Source organism: Aphidius gifuensis, linkage group LG1 (assembly GCF_014905175.1).
Source record: "Aphidius gifuensis isolate YNYX2018 linkage group LG1, ASM1490517v1, whole genome shotgun sequence".
In the NCBI taxonomy this organism is placed as follows: domain Eukaryota; kingdom Metazoa; phylum Arthropoda; class Insecta; order Hymenoptera; family Braconidae; genus Aphidius; species Aphidius gifuensis.
Window position 1 is genome coordinate 1 of NC_057788.1, and position 14830 is coordinate 14830.

Consider the following 14830-nt stretch of genomic DNA (forward strand, 5'->3'; position numbering starts at 1 on the left):
TAGAATTACTATTTGAATTTTTTGATTTTCTTTTCTTCTTATTATTATTATCATTATCATCATCATCATCATTGTCAATTGTATCATCATCATCAGTATCATCATCAATAGAATTATTATCATGATTATCATCATCTGATGACGATGTATTATCATCAATAATAAAATCATTATTTTGTGATGAATTTTTATCTTCTGAAATAGATATATCTTCGTTGATTATATCTATATTCATTGCCTGTAAAAGAAAAATTAAAAAAGGAATTAATATATATTTATTGCTATTGATTTTATTTTTTTTTTAATTCATTAAAATTTTAAGATTGATTAAATTAAGATAAATTAAGAAAAAAGAAAAAAAAAAAAAATATAAAAATTAAAAAACATAACCTCATTTTAATATATATTAAACAAAAATAAATAAAAAAAATTCTTACCATTATATAATTATTATGATTCTTAATAATATTATTTAATAATATTAATGGAATTTTTTCAAATCAAAATATCATTGAATGTACTTATGTAAAATTCTATAATATCATTTCCAAAAACAAATTTAAATTGTTTGAAAATTGGTACTATGTTACCAAAGAAAAAGTTCTAGGCATTTCATAGAATGTTGCTAATCACAAAATTTATTATGTGTTTATTACTATTCATTTATATTCATGAATGACTTTTTTTTCAATTAATTTATCACCTTTCTTATCTACAATTGAAAAAAAATTTTTTTGTCAAATCGCTGTAAAATTAATCTACTCTGCGGATTTATTTATCTATAGCAACTTCCTTTCTTTAGAAAAATTTGCCAATAGCTAAATAATTAATAATGGCAAGTGTTTTTAAAGAAAAGAAGTTGCCAAATAAATAAATTTGCAGTGTAGATTATTTTTACAGCGATTTGACAAAAAAAATTTTTTTTAATAGAAATTAATGCTGTAAAAATGTGGCCACAGGTTAATAAATAAAAAGCTATGAAAAAAAAAAGGGAAGAATGTGGCCACAGGTTAATTAATAAAGAATTGCTTAGGCCAAAAAAATTAACAGGTAGCTGGCAACTTCCTTTCCATAGACATTTTTTTCATAGGTTTTATTTTATTAAATAAATAAATAAAATATTAAATAAATAAAATAAAAGTTATGAAAAAAATGTATATAGAAAGGATGTTGCCTACGTGTTAATTTCTTTGGCTAAATCAATTCATTTGAAATTAATAGGTAAGCAACTTCCTTTCCTTAGCTATTCTTCCCATAGCTTTTTGTTTAGTTAAATAAATAAAAAGCTATTGAAAAGATATCTTCCTAGAAACAACATTCTTTACTTAGCTCTGCCTTTTCCTTATCTACTGTTTGTCCTTGGTATTTTATTTATTTAAGCTGTGTCTCCAATTTCTGCTTAAAAAAAAAACGAAATACGCGAAAGTCTCGATTCATCTCAATCCTATAGAAACCGCCACATGCTCTTTTCGACCGGAGATTTTTGTACCCACTCGGTGGAACCTCCCCAAAATTTCGTAAAGGAAGGGGGTTTCGAGGAGTTTTGTGGGCTTCTATGAGTAGGGGAGGAGCTGCCGTTCTCGAAAATAACAGAAACTTGGAAAAAAAAAGTTCCTCCGCCAAAAAAAAGGATTTAAACCTGGGTCTTATTCGTATATTTTTTCCATAGCTTTTTGTATGTTCAAATAAATAAACAGCTATTAACAAATGTCTGAGAAAAAGATATTGCCTGTAACTTTATTTCTTTGACTAAATTAATTCTTTATAAATTAACGTGTGGCAACATCCTATTTAAAATAAATAAAACGCTAAAGGAAAAATTGGCTATGGAAAGGATATTGCCACTATAGGGAAGGAGCTGCCGTTTTCGAAAATAACAGAAACTTAGAATAAAAAAAGTTCCACGCGGTGGGTCTTGTGCTTGTAAAATCTTTTCCTTAGTTACATCTTTTCCTTAGCTACATCTTTTCCTTAGCTCTATCCTTTCCTTAGCTACATCTTTTCCTGAGTTTCTACTTTTTTCTCTCTAGTTCTAAATAAATAAAAATATAAAGCATGTTATAATCTATGCCTAGAAGTACCTTTTTTTATACTTATTTTGTTATCATAATATATATATCAATGTGTTTAATAATAATATAGAAACCTACTAATATATTTTTTATATTATTATTATTATTATTATTATTATTATTACTAAATTTTTCATTTTTTAAATTAATTTTACTTCATCATGAAAGTAAAATAAGCTCATTATGAAATAGGAATATATAAAGTAGTCTACCTAGATTATTAAATTAATAATAAAACATTTTTTAAAATATCTTTTATTTATTTTTTCATTGATATTCATATATTGATTTATAAGTTTTTAAAACACAAAGTTTTTGTTAAATTTAATCAATACAACTCAACAATTCTTTCAATCCAATTGACATATCCCAAAAGATTTGTAAAAACAATAACACGACTTCCTGTCAATAAATAGACAGATACAATTCCAACAAGTTGTTGATCAACAATCAATGGATTTCCACCATCACCCTGTCATTGAAAAATAAATAAATAAAATAATAGAAAACAAATAATTTGATTAAAATAAATGATTATTATAATTATTACCAAAGAAATTGCTTGATTTATCTCGAGAGTCTTGGCACATTTCTGATTGATACCAATGTCAAATCCATAAATATCACGACATTTTGTATTAATTTTCATTTCCAAATAAATTCTTTGAAAATTTTCAATTATTTCGAAATTTGATGTTACATGGCCACCCCATCCGGTACTTTTTATTTTACGATTAGGAACAAAGGCAATTTTACGAATTGAAATTTCTTGGGTATTATAATTTGGAATAATTGGTGATTCTAGCTATATAGCACATTGTTGAATATATAAATAAATATTATTAAATAGACATTAAATTAAAAAAAGAATAAAAATAATATAAATATGATTAATTACAATTAATATTGCCAAGTCATTTTTCCATAATTGATGGGGATCATAGTCTTCATGATATACAACCCATGCAACATTTTTGACTTGTCCAGTTCCTTGTCTATTGCGTCTGTCAGTTGTACCAGCAATTATTTTGGGATTCGATGCAACATGATTGGATTCTGTTAATAATTTTAATAATTAAGTAAATGATTTTTTTTCTCATTGATTGACAATTAAATATATTTAGTGGAATATTTCATTATACTTACTCGTAATAAAAATAATATTTAATAGTGATAAAAAATAATACCAAGAACCAATTTTAAAAATCATTTTCGAATGTGACAGCAGTGCCTTGATGAGTAGGTATACTTATATATATATGATTTTGTTTTTCAATCAAGATATTTGAGTAAGATAAAATAATATATGTATATATACTGATAAAAAATTCTAAATTATAGAGCTCATTTTATTTTATCATGATATTTAAACATTTTTCATTTATTATTTTCAAGAGTTTATTTGATGATGATATGGGATTTTTGAAGCTCTGCATAAATAAAGAACACACTGTGCCAATAAAACATCACACTCTGGCATTCCAATCATTTGACAGCCATACATTGTACTAACAGCAAGACCTGTAACACAAAAAATCAAAATTAAAATATCTATTATTATTATTATTATTGTTATTATTGTTATTATTTACTTTGAGCTTCTGGATCATCATCAAGACATATTTCTTTACTAGCAATATTAATTAAACGCTTGGCAATAAATACTGGATCTTCCTTGGCATTAAATAATCTTGCTAACCAATATAAAGCACCATTTTCATGTCCATCTTTGATGCATCTATGCAAAGCCATAATCAAATAAACATTCATATCACATTTGTTGTTATCTGAAAATTCATCTACTTTTTCCATGTTAATTTTTATGTCATCAATTGTCATGAGTAGTGCAGATGATCCTTTGTTGTTGTTTATTGATTTAACTGTTTTTTCTAAACTTTTTATAGCAATTGTTGCATTACCATCACAAGTATCAATCAACCAATCTAAAGTTTCTGTATTAATTTTAAATTTTTCATCAACATGACAATTAACATTTTCATTTAAAGAATTATTTGTTGATTGTATTTTTCCATTTAATAATCCAATTGCTTTGAGTAAAATTAATTTAATATCTTGAGATTTTAGTTTTTCAAATGAAAACACACGACAACGACTAAGTAAAGCTGAATTTAAACTGTAAAATGGATTTTCAGTTGTTGCACCAATTAATATAAATGTACCAGATTCAATATGAGGCAAAAATATATCCTGTTGTAGTTTGTTAAATCTATGAATATCATTCATAAATATCACTGTTTTATGACCATGTTTTTTATCATTTTCAGCTGCACCAACTGCTATTTTTATATCACCAATTTTAGATGATGTTGCAGAGAGTTTTAATAATTTTGTTTGACATTTTTTATTGATGTTGAATTTTTTACAAATTATATTAACAAGTGTTGTCTATACAAAAAAATAAATAATTGCTATAATATTCATCAATATATAGGTACCTATATGTAAATATAAATAATATTATTTGTTTAATTACCTTGCCACATCCAGGTGGACCCCAAAATATCATACTTATTAGCTCATTTTTATTAAAAAGTTTACCAAACACTGTTGATTTACCAACAATATGTTTTTGTCCAAAATAATCTTCTAAACAATTTGGTTGTAACTTTTGAGCTAGAGAAATTATATTGTTGTTGTTGTCAATTTTTGTTTTTTTTATCAAGTGACTATTATTGTCTTCAGTATTTTTTTCAAATGGAAATATTCTTTTGAATGACATAGTATCATTTTTTTTTGATAAATTTAAACAATCGTTAACATGATTTTCTATTATAGATTTTAAAAAAAAACACTGACAAATTGGACATTCCATTTTTGTTTACATATTTCCATCAATCCATTTTTTTTTTTTTTTTCTCTCTCTCTAAAAATATAATTCGGTAAGATAAATTACTAATTTACCGATCTAATTTTATATATAATTTAAAAAAAAAAAATCAACGATAAATAAATAAGTATAGGTATAAATTATTAAATTAAAATTTTTTTTTTATTTTTTGTATTTAATTTGAGGTAACTGAACTTTAATATCACTAAATAAATACATCTATACATGCTTACTGATAAAACATAATTTCATAGATAATAATTGTGGTTTAAAAAAAAAAATCAAATTAATAAATTATAAATAATAAAATAAACAAATCTTTAAATTTAAAAATTTTATAGATATATCTTTTATTTGCGTACAATATTTACTTTTTTGAAAAATGTATATAAAGACAAAATTAATTTCAAATAAAAACACCGCATTATTCAATTTAAATTTTTATCAAAATGTAAAAATAACAAATTGAATCCAATTACTATAGCCCCAAAGTTGAGTAAAAATAATTGTACTACCAGAGCCAATAGTTGCAGAAATATGTCCAACAAGTTGATTATTAATAACCAAAGGATTACCACCATCGCCCTATACATATGTATATAATAAAAACAACAATAATATATTATTTAAAACATTTATAGGTATAATTAATATTATTTATATGATATAATTACCGGTGTTATTTTTTGATTTGGATATACAACTTTTGAACATCCTTGATATAAATGAATATCACTTTTAAACATGTTACGACAAACTATTTTATTGACATTTTTAATTATAATGCTTTGTAAATATTGTGTCAATTGAAAAATTGGTCTAACTTGATTACCCCAACCAGCTGTTTTAAAATGTAACACTAAATTTAATATACTCGTTCGAATACCAATTATTCTTGTGAAAACAGAATTTACATTAAATGACATCTCCAACTAAATAAAAACACATTGATTGCGATAAAATAGTATATATATTAGGATTTACAACTATAATTACTTTTAATATTGCTAAATCATTTTTCCATAATTGTTGAGGAGTGTATTCTTCATGGTAAATTATATACTCAACATTTCGTACTTGTCCAAGTTGAAATCTGTCGAGTTTGTCATTTGTACCAGCTGTTATTACTAAATTTGACATAACAGTACGACCATTATCAAATATAAGACAACTTCCTGCTGTTAAAACATGTAATGATGTTATTAAATTGCCACTGCAAACATGCCAATTTGACCATTTTATTGAAACAATATATGGATAATTTTCAATATCTACTGTTGTACCTCCAATAATTTTATTTGAACTTTTTCCATCACATACTGTATATATAAAAAAAATCATATAATATTATTATTATGTATTTGTTGTAATTTATTTATTTATTTATTTTTATTTTTTTTTCACTTACTAGCTATGCTCATTATTATTATTATGACAAAATACCAAATAAACATTTTTCAATGTTGGATATATTTTTTTTCTTTATAAATTTTTAAGTTAGTCAACTATACTTATATAAACGAATGTTGAAGTTGAATTTTTTTAAATGTATAAAATTATATAGATTATCATTAAATAAATATTTAAAATTTGATAATTATGTCAAAATTAATTTGAGAAAAAAAAAAAAAAAAAAAATTTTTTTTTTAATAAATAGACAAAATTAAAAATTATAGATTAAATTTTTTTTTTTTTTTTTATTAAATTACCAGTGTATAATTTTTTATCTTAATGTTTACAAACGAATGAAAAAAAAAAAATTATTACAGAATATTAATATCAATTTTATAGCCGCATTGTATTTTCAATCCAATCATGATAAGGCCAAGTTTCAGTAAAAATTGCAAATTGTCCTCTAACATCCAAAAATGCAGAAACAACTCCAACAAGTTTATTATCAATGACTAATGGATTTCCACTATCACCCTTCAAAAAAAAAAAATATATATATATAAATATTCACATGCGCCTAAATTATATAATTGTATAATTATTATTTATTATATATATATGTATACCGTTGTCAATCCTTGATTTGGATAAATAACTTTGGCACAACTTTGAAATAAATCAAGATCCCTTTCATATATCATATGGCATACTTGTTTATTAATACGTTTTAATTTAATTCTTTGTAAATATTGTGTCATTCGAATAGGAGCTATTGTTCTATCACCCCATCCAGCTGTTTTATAATGCAGTACTAATATTTTTGGACGTGTACGAAGACTAATTGTTCTTGTATAAAAATTATTGACATTCAATGGTTGATCCAGCTGTTGATATATAATAAATAATATAAATTACAAAATATATTATTATAAAAAAATATATATTATTACTTTTAATACTGCTAAATCATTTTTCCATAATTGAAAAGGATTATATTCTTCATGATAAATTGTATATTGAACATGTCGTACTTGTCCAAGGTTCAGTGTATTTAATTTATCATTTGTACCAGCAATTATTATTAAATTACCAGCAACATGACCAATTTCAAATAAAACACAACTTGCTGTTGTTAAAACATGCAATGATGATATTAAATTTCCACTGCATAAATGAAAATTTGACCAATGAATCGATACAATAAATGGATACTCTGCAATTGACGTTGTTGTACCACCAATTATTTTATTGGCTTTTTTAGCATCACATACTATTTAATAAATAATAATAATAGAAATTTAAAATCACATAATAAGATACATATTTATATATTATATTAAAATATATACTTACCAGCAGTAATTAATATTAAAATAACAACAACAACAACTGCTGAATGTGAAAAAAAAAACATTTTTTTTTTTATGTCTTTAATCAAAGATAGTTAACTTATCTATGAAAAATAATTTTAATAAATATGCGTGATATATACCTATATAGGTATATGTGTATAGTGAGCTACCCTCACAAAATTATTATCATTAAATAAATATTATTTCAACAATTACAACACTGATAAAGCTCTTTTTCTTCTAAATTTTATTTTTCATCTTAAAATTTTTACAATAATTTTTTTTCAACAAAGATAAATAAAGTTTAAAAATGAAAAAAATAATTATATATTCTGTCGGAATAATACAATGAAATTATGTTATAATTAAATATTTTAAAATACAGCCATTACTCCACGAATCCAATTATTATAATTCCAAATTTCAGTAAAAATTATAAATTTTCCTTTGACACGTGAATAAGCTGAAATGACTCCAACAAGTTCATTATTAATGACCATTGGATTGCCACTATCACCCTTAAAAATAATACATAATAATAAATTATTATATAATTTTTATATAATTATTTGTTAATAATAATAATAAGATTATACCATTGACAATTCTTGATTAGGATAAATAACTTTTGCACAACCCTGAAATGGTGAAAGACCTTGTCCAAATATTGTATGGCATACTTGTTTATCAATACTTTTTAATTTAATTTTTTGTAAATATTGAGTTATTTGAAAATGTGGTATTGATCTATCACCCCATCCTGCTGTTTTGTAATGCATGACAAATAATTTTTGACTCGTGCTAACAGCAATTTTTCGTATAGAAATAGTGTGCATGTTAAATGGTCGATCCAGCTATATCATCAAATAAAAATTAAAATTAATAATAATAATAATTAAATACAAAAATAAATAAATGAATGATTAGTCTATATAATATATAATTACTTTTAATATTGCTAAATCATTTTCCCAAAAATTATATGGTACATAATTGTAATGAAGAATAATATATATGACATTTCGAATTTTTGCATTTCGAAAAGTATTTAATTTATCATTTGTACCAGCAAGTACTTGAAAATTTGTTACAAAACTACCAGCTTCAAAACTAACACAAGATGCTGTTGTTAAAACAAAGGATGATGATATCAATGTTCCACCACAATAATGAATATTTAACCATTGAATTGATACAATAAATGGATACTCTGCAATTGACGTTGTTGTACCGCCAATTATTTCATTGGCTTTTTTTGCATCACATACTAATAATAGAAATTTAAAATCAATATCAAAGATATATTTATACCTATATATTATTATATTAAAATTAAATAGGTATATATATACTTACCATTTGTAATTAACATTAAAACAACAACTACAGCTAAATGTAAAAAAAAAAACATTTTATTTTATTTTATTTTATTTTATTTTTTTGATGTCTTTAATCGCAAAGATAGTCAATTTATATCTATGAAAAATAATTTTAATATTAAGTATATACCTATATTATACTGAGCAACTACCCACAAAATTATTATCATTAAATAAATATTTCAACAATTACTATATATACCTACTTATATATATAGATAGATAAAAAATAAAATTTTTATGTTATATTTTAATTTTATTTATTACAGCTGTAAATTATTTTATCTAATGGCATTTTGCTATTTTTTTTTTTTTTTTTTTTGTAGGTATAATTTTATTATCCTGAAATTAAAAATGAGGTTCTTAGCACACTCTTATTTTTTTTATTTTAAAATTTATCTGCGTATAAAATTATACCTATAGGTATTTGAAAAAAAAAAAATAATAATAATGATTCGCAACTTAATTACTTAATAAGGGGGGATATAAAATTCATCAACAATATTTTCATCTCTATTATTAATTTAAATTTTATTTAAAAAATGTATATTTTTTCATATGATTTATCTATAACTATAGGTATACTTGATAATTGATATTGCTTGATATTAATACATAGCAATACATATGTATATGTACCACTCACTCACACTGCTGAACGTACAAATGTGTGTTAATATGTAAACCGATAAACGTCAAACGTCTGCTCTAAAACTCAGTGTAAACACACACAATTATTCATTTATTAAATTTAAAAAAAAAACTTTAATCATCATCAGATACAATTTATCATAAATTAAAAAATGATAAAATTACAAAAATATTAAAACTACTTGTAATTATATTTATTAATAGGATATTGATGCAAAACCGGTAAAGTTACTTGGTCAATGTAACAAAAAATTATTACATACCTAAGTATATTATAAAACAATGGAATCAATAATAAATGAACAACGTTATAAACGTGAACAAGAAGATTTTGTATCAAATCATGGTGGTAGTACATCACAAGAAATACTATTAGCTTTATTACCAAATATATGTGGAATATTATTAACAGCAACAATAATTGGTTTATTGAAAAAAAAACCAGACAGAATAATACAAACATGTATTGAATTTGTGCTCAATGTATTTCCATGTGTACTTTGTTTTACAATATTATCAAATTACACAATAACTGTATCAATAATTATGATTGTCATGTCAATTATAAATTTTTTAATAATACTTGATCGTTCAAAAAATCATAATATGAATCATGATAATAATGTCAATAGTAAAAATAATAATAATTTAATAAAACGTCCATTTATAACAAATTATCGTGCATTAACAAATATAATAACATCAATTTGTATATTGGCTGTTGATTTTCAAATATTTCCACGTAAATATGCTAAAACAGAAATATATGGTTATAGTTTAATGGATACTGGTGTTGGATTTTTTATAATATCAAATGCACTTGTATCACAAGAATCACGTGCATATAATAATGAAAGACCAAAATGGTCAATATTTAAAAAATTTAGTGAAAATACAAAAAATTGTACAAAAAATTCAGCATTTTTATTACTACTTGGTTTTGGAAGATTTATTGCTGTTGAATTTTCTGGCTATCAACGTCATATTACTGAATATGGTATACACTGGAATTTTTTTATAACACTTGCATTTGTTAAAATATTTACAAGCACAATATCAAGTGCAATTAGTACAAAATATTCATTATTATCTGGTATATGGATTATTGGAATGCATGAATATGCATTAAGTACCAAAGGAATTAAAGAATGGATACTTGGTGATTCACCAAGAAATGATTTTATATCAGCAAATCGTGAAGGTATATTGTCAATACCAGGATATGTTGGTATATATTTTATTGGTATTGCTATTGGTAAATTAATTTACACCACATATAATACAAATAATTGTCATTATGATAAAACAAAAAATTATTATAAATCAAAAAAACAACAGCTATCTATTATTTTATTTGGTAAAAATATAAATATTCATTACAACAAATCAATGATACTTTGTATTAAATTATCATTGATAAGTGTGCAATCATGTGCTGTAACATTATTTTGTGATTTTAATTTTGGTGTATCAAGAAGACTTGCTAATTCTGGTTACTGTTCATGGATAATAACATTAAGTACAGCTGTTTTGACATTATTATTGTTAATTGAAATAATGACTGATGTTATAAATGTTATTTGTGCTAAAAATAGTATCAATCAATCAGCAGCAGCAGCAGCAGCAGCACGTGGCTTAAATAAAAAAGATTATAAAAGTAAAATTAAATATATGGAAAAAAATGTCATTGACGATGATAATCCATTGATTTATCAATGTCCAGAAATATTTGAAGCTGTTAATTATAATGGTCTTGCATTTTTTTTAATATCAAATTTATTAACTGGTGTTATTAATATGTCAACAAAAACTCTCTATGTTGGTACATGGCAATCTATACAAATTCTTGTTTTATATATTGCTGTTGTTATATTTTTTTCAATATGTCTATACAGATGCCATATTCAACTAAAACTTTAATTAATTATTGATGGAATCCCTAACTTCCAATTTGTGTCAGTCATTAGATTTTAAATTTATTTATAATTATTAATTATTTATATACCTATATATATACAACAACTATGTGTATTCTATATAAATATACCTATATTATGTAATAACTTTAATTAAATAATATGTACATGTTTTTTTTTTTTTTTGTATAATAAACAATTAAACTAAATTATTATAATATAATTGAAATTTATTTGAGCATTATTTTTTCGAAATTTTTAAAATTATTATTTATTACAGCTCTTGTTTTGGAGGTTCATTGTCATAATTTGGATCAATGAATTTTTTAAATGACATTTGTTCTTTAACATGATTTGCAGCAAGTGATACAATTCTTAAAAATTCATTGACATCAAAACTGTAATTTGTAAATTTAGCATGTGCACCACCATCTGGATGTGTTCCCTGATGATTTAAAAAACAAATAATAAACAAATTGCTAATTATTAATTATTAAATAAATAATAATACTTACTGGATCTTGTTGATAAATCTTTGTGCTATTTTCCCAAGTAAAATATTTAACACCACGAAGTCTAGTGAGATCTTTGTAGCATCCAGCATCCTCACAATTATATCTTAAAAATAATAAAATCAATTACATATAAGCATTTTGTTTTTTTAAATCAAAAAGTTAAAAAAAAAAACATTTTTGTATTATTACAATTCAAAAAGTGAAGCCCAATCTGGTAAAAATATGGCATGTGTTAAACCAGCTCCATGAATACCAATAAATACATCAGAATTTCTTGTTATTTCTAGCTGTTTTTTAAATGTCACGTCTCTATTAAAAACAACCTGAAATGTATATTATAAAGTAGCTTTTTGCTAAATTATTAAATTTAAATAAAACATACTTACTCTTTTAACTTGATACTCTGAATTTTTTTTTAAAGCTTCAACTAATTCATCTTCATTTAAAATTTTTCTGTATCTAGTATCTCTGCTCAACAATGTAACACGAATTTTTTTATTTTTTCTTTGTCTCAATGGAATGTCAAGACGATCAAGTATATGTTCACTGAATGCTTTAAATAATCCACTTTTTTCACAGCCATAAATCTAATGAAAATAAATAAATAAATAAATATATACAATTGATGATGATAATTAATAATTATTTACCAGTGGAGTGTTGTAATAGAGACCAAATATCATTCTTGGTAAAAGTGGAAAAACAATATTTTTAAAACAAACTGTTTTTCCAGTAAATGTTTTTAAATCCCACAATGGATTTTTTGTAAATGCTTTAAAAGTATCTTGAAATGCTGATCGATAACTAGAAAATGAAATGAAATAACTTGTATATTTATAATTATAATTATTATTATTATTATGTATTACCTATAAGTTTCCCAAATCATTATGTGATTATCCAAACTAAAGGCACTTGGATGTGATTGATTAACATGAAGTGATGCATAAAGATTAAAAAAATCACAAAAATGATGATACAAATTAACTGCTGCAACAAATAAATAAATTAATAGTAATAATAATAATAATAATAATAATAATAAAATTTTATTTATACTAACTTGCATCAATTTTCATAATAAAAGTTGGCTTGCTGATGATTACATCACAATCACCATCACGAATTGGTCGACGTTTTGATTTACGAAAATTTCGTAATTCTGGACCCCATGATTGTAAGGCACTAATATGATCACAATTTTCTTGCAATTTTTTTTCATTTAATCTTATTTAAAAATATAATAATTAATGCACATAGCAATTTATGATAAGCTATAGGTATAATTTAATTTAAACTCACTTGCAAAATCCACTAATTTCACCTTCTTTCAATACATCCATGTTGTATCGTATTTGTTCATGTCTGTTGATTAAATTTGTTAAATTAATCATGATATTTCTGCCACGACAAAATCTCAAATGTTCAGAGCATTCAAGTGATGAATCATCCTAAAAAAATTTATTTTATAGATACATACATCAATCATTATTTAAATGTAAAAAAGAAAAGTTTTTATATTTTTTTGATGATGATGATGATGATGACTTACAATAAATAATGGTTCACAAATTATTGACATTTCTTTTTTTTGATCTTTTATATATCCAAAATCACCCTGTTTATAAAATGTATCAAGTTGTGCTTTTTTAGATGTAACCCAACCTTTGTGATCACCAGGACAATGAGGTATAGAAAATGAATTTTCAGATGTACAATTACTTTCATATCCCCAGCATGATTTTTTTTTCATTTCATTCTAAATTGAAAAATTAAATATTAATCAATAATTAATAATCAATAATATACTTGAATGTTTATTTTAGAAAAAAAAAAAAAAAAAACAATTTACCTTATATGGACATGTTGGATCATTACGACATAATTTCTCAACATTTGGAAACGTGTTGAAATAATATTTAACATGATTTTTTGGTAAATTAATATCATTCCAATTAAAACCATCAAGATGTCCAATAAAATTTAATAAAAAAATTATTAAAAAGTATATTTTATTTAATTGTAGTTGGCTCTTCATCCTGGTCACTGTAATGCAATAACATAAATTTTATTATACTGTTTGACTAGAAAGAATAATTTAAAATAAATATAATAATAACATGAATGAATGGAACTATGGAAGAGAATGTGTATTTATTTTTTAATCAAAAACAGGTGGGTGGATGACCTCATCATTTTTAAACACATCTACTTAATATAGGAAATATCACATATTCATATCTACTTTTATGTACATTTTACATTTAGAATTGAATTTTTTTTTTTTTTCTTTTTTTAAATAAATTAACAAAAAGTAAAAAACAAGTATTAAAAAAATTCACCAAATAAATGTCAATTTAATAATGAAATAATAAAATTTTTCAACTTACCTACATGTAAATGTTAAATTAATTTATTTATAAATAATTAGAACTACCATCAAATAAATTTTTTATTGTTGTTTGTTTTTACTTTTTCTGTTAAATTTTTTAAATTATTGTTTACACTTTTTGACACTTGTGACGACACTCATCAGCTGCTTGCTGGATGATGCCAGATGATGCTTGACAAAATAAAAAAAAAACAATATAGGTATATAACAAATTCTCCAGACATGACACCATGTGGTTCACAAAAATGAATATGTAAATGATAATGACCCCGTTGAGAAATGAGAAAGAAAAAAAAATAAAAATACCTTTCTC

The 14830-nt window shown here is 23.3% G+C and overlaps 5 protein-coding genes across 8 annotated transcripts; 1 reads left to right on the forward strand and 4 right to left on the reverse strand.

Moving 5' to 3' along the window:
- Window positions 1–2432: 2432 nt before the first annotated feature.
- Window positions 2433–4931, reverse strand: LOC122847767 (ATPase WRNIP1-like). The gene is made up of 6 exons (XM_044145624.1): window positions 4567–4931; window positions 3665–4478; window positions 3219–3593; window positions 2971–3128; window positions 2623–2877; window positions 2433–2544 (listed from the first exon to the last, which is right to left on the reverse strand). The coding sequence occupies exons 1-3, from the start codon at window positions 4903–4905 to the stop codon at window positions 3463–3465; spliced, it is 1284 nt and encodes a 427-aa protein (XP_044001559.1). The 5' UTR covers window positions 4906–4931; the 3' UTR covers window positions 2433–2544; window positions 2623–2877; window positions 2971–3128; window positions 3219–3462.
- Window positions 4932–5364: 433 nt separating this feature from the next.
- Window positions 5365–6341, reverse strand: LOC122847769 (serine protease SP24D-like). Its single transcript, XM_044145625.1, has 5 exons — window positions 6329–6341; window positions 5917–6239; window positions 5753–5852; window positions 5595–5677; window positions 5365–5505 (listed from the first exon to the last, which is right to left on the reverse strand). Exons 1-5 carry the CDS (start codon window positions 6339–6341, stop codon window positions 5365–5367), a joined length of 660 nt encoding a protein of 219 aa, XP_044001560.1.
- A 364-nt stretch (window positions 6342–6705) lies between these two features.
- LOC122847770 (serine protease hepsin-like) lies at window positions 6706–9036 on the reverse strand. Its single transcript, XM_044145626.1, has 7 exons — window positions 9021–9036; window positions 8612–8931; window positions 8261–8518; window positions 8062–8182; window positions 7263–7582; window positions 6939–7196; window positions 6706–6846 (listed from the first exon to the last, which is right to left on the reverse strand). Exons 1-7 carry the CDS (start codon window positions 9034–9036, stop codon window positions 6706–6708), a joined length of 1434 nt encoding a protein of 477 aa, XP_044001561.1.
- A 683-nt stretch (window positions 9037–9719) lies between these two features.
- LOC122860585 (GPI-anchored wall transfer protein 1-like) lies at window positions 9720–11730 on the forward strand. Its single transcript, XM_044164463.1, has one exon. The coding sequence runs from the start codon at window positions 9977–9979 to the stop codon at window positions 11612–11614; it is 1638 nt and encodes a 545-aa protein (XP_044020398.1). The 5' UTR covers window positions 9720–9976; the 3' UTR covers window positions 11615–11730.
- A 92-nt stretch (window positions 11731–11822) lies between these two features.
- LOC122860589 (EGF domain-specific O-linked N-acetylglucosamine transferase) lies at window positions 11823–14818 on the reverse strand. Of its 4 annotated transcripts, none has more exons than XM_044164473.1 (11): window positions 14516–14818; window positions 13978–14171; window positions 13678–13884; window positions 13428–13576; window positions 13189–13310; window positions 12995–13115; window positions 12776–12929; window positions 12512–12712; window positions 12315–12448; window positions 12126–12228; window positions 11823–12055 (listed from the first exon to the last, which is right to left on the reverse strand). In XM_044164473.1, exons 2-11 carry the CDS (start codon window positions 14161–14163, stop codon window positions 11885–11887), a joined length of 1548 nt encoding a protein of 515 aa, XP_044020408.1. In that variant the 5' UTR covers window positions 14164–14171; window positions 14516–14818; the 3' UTR covers window positions 11823–11884. The 4 variants fall into 4 exon arrangements, with proteins under 4 accessions (XP_044020408.1, XP_044020406.1, XP_044020407.1 ...); XM_044164471.1 differs by having other exon boundaries at window positions 11824–12055; window positions 13189–13352; window positions 14563–14818; XM_044164472.1 differs by having other exon boundaries at window positions 11824–12055; window positions 12995–13112; window positions 13189–13352.
- Window positions 14819–14830: the final 12 nt, after the last annotated feature.

What these genes read in the sequence shown, in the direction of transcription:
- LOC122847769 (XM_044145625.1), bottom strand. An exon ending in ATGATTTAGCAATATTAAAA is followed by an intron (nt 5,853 to 5,916) that starts GTAATTATAGTT and finishes GTTTTTATTTAG; the next exon opens with TTGGAGATGTCATTTAATGT. An exon ending in CAAATCAAAAAATAACACCG is followed by an intron (nt 5,506 to 5,594) that starts GTAATTATATCA and finishes ACATATGTATAG; the next exon opens with GGCGATGGTGGTAATCCTTT.
- LOC122860585 (XM_044164463.1), top strand. Translation starts at nt 9,977, where the DNA reads ATGGAATCAATAATAAATGAACAACGTTATAAACGTGAACAAGAAGAT.
- LOC122860589 (XM_044164471.1), bottom strand. Translation starts at nt 14,163, where the DNA reads ATGAAGAGCCAACTACAATTAAATAAAATATACTTTTTAATAATTTTT. An exon ending in TATTATGAAAATTGATGCAA is followed by an intron (nt 13,116 to 13,188) that starts GTTAGTATAAAT and finishes TATTTGTTGCAG; the next exon opens with CAGTTAATTTGTATCATCAT. An exon ending in CAGAGTATCAAGTTAAAAGA is followed by an intron (nt 12,449 to 12,511) that starts GTAAGTATGTTT and finishes TATACATTTCAG; the next exon opens with GTTGTTTTTAATAGAGACGT.
- LOC122847767 (XM_044145624.1), bottom strand. Translation starts at nt 4,905, where the DNA reads ATGGAATGTCCAATTTGTCAGTGTTTTTTTTTAAAATCTATAATAGAA. An exon ending in GTCCACCTGGATGTGGCAAG is followed by an intron (nt 4,479 to 4,566) that starts GTAATTAAACAA and finishes TTTTTTGTATAG; the next exon opens with ACAACACTTGTTAATATAAT. An exon ending in TGATGATCCAGAAGCTCAAA is followed by an intron (nt 3,594 to 3,664) that starts GTAAATAATAAC and finishes TTTGTGTTACAG; the next exon opens with GTCTTGCTGTTAGTACAATG.
- LOC122847770 (XM_044145626.1), bottom strand. An exon ending in CTAATCAAGAATTGTCAATG is followed by an intron (nt 8,183 to 8,260) that starts GTATAATCTTAT and finishes ATTATTTTTAAG; the next exon opens with GGTGATAGTGGCAATCCAAT. An exon ending in GAATTATAATAATTGGATTC is followed by an intron (nt 7,583 to 8,061) that starts GTGGAGTAATGG and finishes TTTATTAAATAG; the next exon opens with TATGTGATGCTAAAAAAGCC.